Source organism: Physeter macrocephalus, chromosome 7 (genome assembly GCF_002837175.3).
Source record: "Physeter macrocephalus isolate SW-GA chromosome 7, ASM283717v5, whole genome shotgun sequence".
Lineage (NCBI taxonomy): Eukaryota > Metazoa > Chordata > Mammalia > Artiodactyla > Physeteridae > Physeter > Physeter macrocephalus.
In genome coordinates, this window is record NC_041220.1 from 125,529,341 (window position 1) to 125,537,966 (window position 8,626).

The 8,626-nt window shown below is 34.8% G+C and overlaps 1 protein-coding gene across 4 annotated transcripts in view; it reads right to left on the bottom strand.

Annotated features, from left to right (window-relative positions):
- BBS7 (Bardet-Biedl syndrome 7) overlaps nt 1-8,626 on the bottom strand; it is a 42,085-nt gene that overhangs the window by 22,771 nt on the left and 10,688 nt on the right. For all 4 annotated transcript variants that reach the window (XM_028492245.1, XM_007120449.4, XM_055086204.1 and 1 more), the window contains exons 5-8: nt 6,265-6,451; nt 4,010-4,082; nt 3,460-3,576; nt 1,525-1,655 (exon numbers count right to left, since the gene is read on the bottom strand). In XM_028492245.1, the coding sequence (XP_028348046.1) occupies nt 1,525-1,655; nt 3,460-3,576; nt 4,010-4,082; nt 6,265-6,451 (508 nt within the window). The remainder of the gene's footprint in view (nt 1-1,524; nt 1,656-3,459; nt 3,577-4,009; nt 4,083-6,264; nt 6,452-8,626) is intronic.

Genomic DNA, 8,626 nt, shown 5'->3' on the forward strand with positions numbered 1-8,626 from the left:
CTTTTTATAAAAGTCTTGGAGTTGTAGATTTAGTTAATTCAACTTACACCTTAAAAAAAACAGTCATAGAACCATAACACAGGAGATCATAGACAACATAGTATAGACATGCTTTATGTAAGTGACAACATGGAATGCCAATTAGGCGAACTCACAAGAAAAGACCTTGGTCACTGCTCAAAATATTGGTGAATAAATATATATTTATAAGTTTAAATTAAAATGTGATGTTTAAGGTATGTACATATTGTCTTTTTATGATCTGCTCCTTAACTTTTTTGATTAACCAACCATCAGTCCAGACTATATCAGATAAGAGGACTTCTCCTGATTAGGAAAACAATAGAGTGACATCACGAATCAAGATGAGGCAGCATATTCGCAGCCTTAACACAACATGGAAGCAGTACCTCTATCATCAGACAAACAGAAGAAAGATTGGGAAGACAGGAATTCTTAGTGCCACACCTGGCAGAGGGAAGACATGCTATGTCATTACTGGGATTTGGAATAGAAGTCAAAGAGGAAACTTGGGGTCTAAATAGGAAAGTTTCTCAGGGGTTGATGAGAAAAAAATGGGAGATCACCAACTCAGGATTATTATGTACTTTTAAGCCTAAACTATTATTTGCATCATTAGCAAGGTAACTTTCTGCACCAAAGAAAGATGAACAAGTACAAAATAAATCCAGAAAATAAGTTGTATAATGTTTTTGTCCCCATATTATCTATATAATAATATACTTTATCTATGTACCAAAACATCTGTTATTTACTGATATGCAGTTAAAGTAGGTACTGGGAGAACTTTACCACTATTAGAGAAATTAGACAAAGAAAGAAAAGTTCATACTGAGTTGTGGTTTTTTGTTGCTGTCGTTAAACAGCCTCAATACATCATGCATAAGGCAGGATGGGGAAACCCTGGACAGGAGAACACCACTTTATGAAAATGAAAGATTCAGTTTATGCCAGAATGCTTCTCCATGTGACTCTGCACCTTGGGATAAACAAGCTTAATTACACTTAAATATTTGTGAACTAAAAATTACTCTTATCTAGTATTTCTTCTCATACTGTGGATCTTGGGTGGCGAGAAGTAATATTGCTACTTTTCCCTCTCTGCTTAAGGATATTTTTGATATTGTCTTAACAATACGAAGTTTATTCCTAAAACTTTATTACTTTAAAACAACACAATCTCATTTATACTACCTAAACATATAAATGTTACTCCTGTAATCTATTATGCATTATAGAAACTAAGGTAATACATTTAATAATTTGGATATACAGTATTTAGAAATCAAATAAAAAAGTAATTTATTGTTCAGCTTGAGGGCAATAGTCATTTATTCAAATATAAGAGTAGTCTAGAGAAGATTTTGATAATATCAAAGCAGAGATATTTTAAGCCAAACACAAGATTTTAATATATTTCATTTAATAAAACACAAAGTCAGTCATCTCTATAATTGTTTGATGAATAATAAGCATATATATTCTTTTGAAAAGTGAACTTACCTGATCAAATCGTAGAACAGGCTCATTTGCATTATCAAAACTATACACTTCCACCATTCCATCATCTCTTCCAACAAGTAAATCTTTAACCCCATCACCCACAATGTCAAAGCTGTCAATACACAAAATACCTTTAAAAAAGGTAAGTGATAAGTTATCAATAAAATTGATATTATAGTAAAAAATATAGCAAGTATGAATGAAAAAATATACATATCAAATCAGAGAAGGAAAGAAAAACAGGGTAAATTAAAACAACTATAGGGCTTCCCTGGTGGTGCAGTGGTTAAGAATCCGCCTGCTGATGCAGGGGACACGGGTTTGAGCCCTGGGCCAGGAAGATCCCACGTGCCGTGGAGCAACTAAGCCCAGGCACCACAACTACTGAGCCTGTGCTCTAAAGCCCACAAGCCACAACTACTGAGTCCACATGCCACAACTACTGAAGCCCGCGCGCCTAGAGCCCGTGCTCCACAATAAGAGAAGCCACAACGAGAAGCCCGCGCACCACAACAAAGAGTAGCCTCTGCTCGCCACAACTAGAGAAAGCCTGCACGCAGCAACAAAGACCCAACACAGGCAAATATAAAAAATCAAATAATTTAAAAAAAAAAAACAACAACTATAACAATAACTTCCCAATTGAACTCCATGCCTCTAATTTTGACCTGCTTCCCTGCAAACCCACTCTCCACAGAGTGTTTTTGTTTTAGTTTGGTAAATTAAATCACATCATACCCCCACTTATAATTTTCCAATGACTCCCCACTACAGTTAGATTAAAATTCAAACCCCTTTACCAAGGCTCATGAGGACCTATGTGATTTGGTCTTACCCTACCTCTGTGACTTCATCTCATGCCATACGAATGTATTTAGCCACACTGGTCTTCCTTCTTCTCCTCAAATGAATCGAGTTTACCTCTGCCTCAAGTCCTCTGCCTTTATTTTTTCCTCTTCCTGGACATTCTTTTCCCCCTAAATCTTATACATTGTTAACACATTTTCTTGTCAATCAGATCTCATGCTGTACTTATAAATAGCCATCCAAACCTACCAAGTCAGATATAAATTTCCCTTAGAAAGGTATAAATTCCTTAGAAAAAAGGAATATTCCCTGACCCGACTGCACTTCTTTGCCTCATACCAAGTACTCCCAAATTCCAATTAATTCCCTACAGCAAAAAACGAAAAATGGATTTGAGCATAGATTAATGTTACAGATAGACATTAGTCCATAAAAGCCTATCCATCCCAATTTACTATTAGCATATCTTACTTTAAAAATTATGGCAAAAGTATGATAGACCTGCTAAATAAACAAACAGTAAATAAACCTGAGGTATCTCTGTAAATTGCAAAGTCTGCTATACATTATGAATATATAAAACAGAATGAACTATATAATGTAGGTTGACCTATTTATCTATCTATCTATCGAACCCATGCCCTTGGAAGTGAAAGCACGGAGTCCTAACCATTGAATCACCAGGAATTCCCAGTATATTTTATTTAATAATCACTGAAATTCAGAATCTGAATTACATCAAAAACATACCTCCCGACTTCCCTGGTGGTGCAGTGGTTAAGAATCCACCTGCCAATGCAGGGGATACGGGTTTGAGCCCTGGTCCAGGAAGATGCCACATGCTGCGGAGCAACTAAGCCAATGTGCCACAACTACTGAGTCTGTGCTCTAGAGCCCATGAGCCACTACTACTGAGCCCACATGCCAAAACTACTGAGCCCACGTGCCACAACTACTGAAGCCCGCGCACCTAGAGACCGTGCTCCGCAACAAGAGAAGCCACCACAATGAGAAGCCCGCACACCGCAACAAAGAATAGCCCCCACTCGCCGCAACTAGAGAAAGTCCACGTGCAGCAATGAAGACCCAACACAGCCATAAATAAATAAATTAATTTAAAAAAAATACCTCCCCTCTTTTTCTCATTTCGAATTTCCCACTTGTGTATTGGTTTGGATGTAGTGATCTGAATAAGCCCAAGTTTTCCATCTGACGTTCCAAACAAAAGGTCTTCTCCAGAGTCACCTAGTTATATTTAAAGTCAACATATTATATTTACCCCACAACTCACACTATTTCTTTAAAATTGAAATATTTTCAAATGTATTCTTTCATGTAAAAATCTCATTTAAAATATTATAAAAAGATAGATTTTAATTAATTTACTTAATTTAGAAGGATGGTTATACATTCACAGAATTTATAACCATAAGAGATAAGACCTTTCCTCATCAACTAATTTTAAGATGAGGAAACTAAAAAATTAAAGTTCAATAACACATTACTGTTAGCTACTGGCAAGTTAGAAGACAATTGTCTCTATTCCAGTTCATGTTCTTCCTACAATTTCCCATTTTCACTTAATATATAGTTAAATGATTAAAAAACCTGAAATATCTAAACTTAAATAATGTAACTCACTCCCTTATTTGACTGTCAAAAATAAAGCCCTGATTACCGCCATTTCCATTGTGTAGGGCTAAAACAGTAGGTGGGCCAGGAACTTCAATTTCATACATCACATCAGATCCCTGAAGGAGAACAAGTATTTTAAAACTAAAACAGAAGACAAATTTAAAATAATATAGGTATTCATAGGTAATATCAATATTCATATAAAGAACCCTGGAATAAAACTAGTGAAAAAAACTAGATTGTGAATGTTAACTTCTATTTGTTAGCAATTCTGCACATGTCGACTCATTTTATAATAAAAATATACATATATAAAATATAAAGAGTGAGGAAATAAATATTTCAAATATTCTCCACTTTGAATACTTTTCACTTTAGGTACTTTGTTTGCCTGAAAACTTGACACTGGTAAATTTCCCTATCAAAACTTTCCAGGAAAAAGTTGTTTCTTCTGTCCTCTCTAACTCAAGGGCTTTAACTTAGAGCACATTCAAACAGAATCAAAATTACTTCCTAAGGAAAACTCTGGCCTTGCCTTTCTGAAACCCACTCTAGTAAGAGGCAGAATGACCTGCTATTTAGATAAGAAAACAGTTAAATCCTTTTATTTGTCTTTTTTTCAATTTTGTCACTTATAAGGCATAGTATTTGCATGGTATTTGTGAATAGTATTTGTGAAGCTGTTAAAGAATGAGGTAGAAGTATTAAATTCACACAGAAAAAATATGATAAATCACTCAATGAAAAAACATTGGCAAAATTACAGTAAATCTGGTATACCATTATTGTTTAAAAATTTTAGATATATATAGAATATATGAGCCATATGCTTTATATTTTATTTAAAAAAACATTAAAAATTCACAGATATCTACATGTAACTATATAAACACAAAAGAATACACAAAACTGTTTTAAAAAGGCTACGTTTGGGGTAACGGATTGCCTACAAAGGCAGAGGGGGAGTAGGGGAAACGTGTGCAGGGCAGAGGAAAGACTTCAACTTTTTACTTTCCACAAATCCTTAGTGATTTTTTTTTTTACAATTAGCATATGGCTCTCTTGTTAAACAAAGCAGAATCCTAGAATTCAGCCAGATCAATTTCTAAATGGGTGTGAGCCAACTCGTTAAAAGCCTTATTCAAACAACTCATATTTGGGAGCATAGGCCAGGGGAGAAATTAATCGTTCATGCCCCTAGAGTGAACCTTGAACATTACTTTAATTCCCCATAGAGGAAAAAAAAAAAGACCTTCATAGAACCACTGGATTTCTTCTTCTACAAAAGGGCTGGTGCTGAGACAGGCCATCTAACTATGAAATTCCAAAGAGTGAGATAGCCTTTGGTGGCACAGAATAAACAGCTAGACTTTTTGTTCAATTGCACTATCATCCTAAATTTTGATCCAATTAATCCACTTGTTATATGTCATTTACATCTAAACTTTGTTTTACGGGTCCTGGGGTGTGTGTGTGTGTGTGTGTGTGTGTGTGTGTGTGTGTGTGTGTGTGTGTGTGTAAGAGACAGAGAGAGAGAGAAAGAGAAAGAGGGCATGTCTATTCCCTGCTGGTCCAGTGGTTAGGACTCAGCGCTTTCACTGCCAAGGGTCGGGGTTCAATCCCTGGTCTGGGAAGTAAGATCCCGCAAGCCGTGTGGCGTGGCCAAAAAAAAAAGTCACTTTCAAGAAGACAGTTGTAATTAGTACTACTAATAGCAATGGCCTTAAGTAGTTGTTTTAGCCAACCATGGTTTTTAATAGAAATATAAAGACAGTAGATGCTTTTTCAAATATTTACTGAGTGCTTATTCTGTTCAACATACTGTCATAAATGCTGGGTAAATTCAAATGATACAACCCTGATCTCAACTCTATCCTGTTAAAGCCTAACACCCTCTCCCCAACCCAATTTCCTCCTTTAATTTGATTTTTTGGGAGAGGGGAGGGTGATGGAGGAAATAAAAAAAAAAAAAAAAAGGAAAAGCTAGGAAGGGTTCCCTGTAGCAAAGGCATTAGATTCTTATTGTACTAACTCATATATTATGTGTGGGGGGAAAAGTGTCCTTTTTTCCATATATGCCTCTCTAAAAACTTGTCAAAGATTTCTACACATTTGCCTCAAGTAAAAAAAATAAAACTTAGTTTGTCAATTAAAATATTTAAAAAATTTTTCAAGATATAATTTTAATATATTTAAAGTGGTAGTAGTCACTAAAGTAATTTATCTCAAGTATACACTGTTCAGCAATATTTTTTTACCTAAATTATGAAAAATAATAAAAATGCAAATAACAGCAACCTGTAAAACTCTGAGTACTCTGTCCTGGCAGGCCAACACCGGTACATCATGAAGTACTCTTTCCACTGGAAGGCAGATGACGTCATTGATTTTGTCTCCAGAAAGGTAATAATGTTGGTCTTTGCAGTCACAATAATGGTTATAGATATAACTTGCACTGAGAAAAAGGTCTGAGCCAGATATGTGCCTGAGAATGTTAAAAGTAATTTAAGATATCAACATTAAAAAAAATAAGCATAGGAAGCTCCTGAATTATTTTTAGAGATGAAAATAAAAGTTTATTTATATACAGTTTACTATCATTTTATCACAGACTCAGAGGACACTTTTTGTTTGTTTTCATTTCCAATTAATTTCTAGCCTTTTGGTAAAGCATTAATTTTGAAAGCTGAAAATGAGGTTCTACAAGCCTCAGGCATCTCAAAAATTGAGCTCAGAAAAACTGAAAACAAAGACAAGATAATGGTAATATTAATTGTCTATATGTGAAGACAATTACTATATCAAAAAGTAACTTTTTTGAATGTGTACTATGTGCCAAGCACTGTCCTAAGTGACTTACATGTATTAGCTCAATCCTTATAACTTTATAAACTAGGGACCATTATTATCCCTTTTTAAGGAGAATAAAAAAATGTTAAGTGACTTGCATAAAGGCACAGAACTAGTAGACAGTAGACTGGATTGCAACTCAGTTTTTAACTCTACAGTTAGCTTTCTTACTACCATACTGAATAGAATAAGGCTATTTGAACTGAATCTACTTGAAACTAAATAACAAACAGTGGAAAAAATGACTTCATTAGAATTTTAACTTGAAAAAAGAAATAATAAGTTCTTTCAAATTATATTTAACAAAATTTAGATAAATGATAACAACTACGTTATAATTCTTAGAATGAATCAAGTTTCCACTGGGGAGCTAAAATTTTTGACAAAAATTATATACTAGTATATTATCTTCACTTCTAGATAGCTATCACCACGTGATCATAAAGAGGGTATTTATTTGACGGTCTCACCTATTTTTCCACCTCTCCTCTAAGGTCTATTTAAAACATTTTTGATACTAAAATTATTCCTTATCCTATAATGATCCTCATTGATTTTCTCTTCTTCAATTATTGTTCAAATGGCTTCACTTTGTGGCTCTGCATATGATTTCAGAAGTTCTCTTAATAGAGGGCAGACAGCAGAAGCAAGAAGAACTACAATTCCACACCCTGTGGAAGGAAAACTACATACATAGAAAGATAGACAAAATGAAAAGGCAGAGGACTTTGTACCAGATGAAGGAACAAGAAAAACCCCAGAAAAACAACTAAATGGAGTGGAGATAGGCAACCTTCCAGAAAAAGAATTCAGAATAATGATAGTGAAGATGATCCAGGACCTCGGAAAAAGAATGGAGGCAAAGATCGAGAAGGAATTCACTGCTGTGGAACAGAATAAAGAAAAAAGAATAAAAAGAAATGAAGACAGCCTAAGAGACGTCTGGGACAACATTAAACATAACAACATTCGCATTATAGGGGTTCCAGAGGAGAAGAGAGAGAGAAAGGACCAGACAAAATATTTGAAGAGATTATAGACGAAAACTTCCCTAACATGGGAAAGGAAATAGCCACCGAATGACAATTAAGAAAATGGTATTAGGAACATACATATCGATAATTCCCTTAAATGTGAGTGGATTAAATGCTCCAACCAAAAGACACAGGCTCAGTGAATGGATACAAAAACAAGACCCATATATGCTGCCTACAAAAGACCCACTTCAGACCTAGGAACACATACAGACAATGTGAGGGGATGGAAAAAGATATTGCATGCAAATGGAAATCAAAAGAAAGCTGGAGTAGCAATTTTCATATCAGATAAAATAGACTTTAAAATAAAAAATGTTACAAGAGACAAGGAAGTACACTACATAATGATCAAGAGATCAATCCAAGAAGATATAACAATTATAAATATATATGCACCCAACATAGGAGCACCTCAATAGATAAGGCAACTGCTAACAGCTATAAGAGAGAAAATCGACAGTAACACAATTATAGTGGGGGACTTTAACACCTCACTTACACCAATGGACAGATCATCCAGACAGGAAATGAATAAGGAAACACAAGCTTTAACTGACACAACAGACCAGATAGATTTAATTGATTTTTATAGGACATTCCATCCAAAAACAGCAGATTACACTTTCTTCTCAAGTGTACATGGAACATTCTCCAGGACAGATCACATCTTGGGTCACAAATCAAGACTTGGTAAATTAAGAAAATTGAAATCATATCAAGTGACTTTTCTGACCACAACACTATGAGACTAGATGTCAATTACAGGGAAAAAA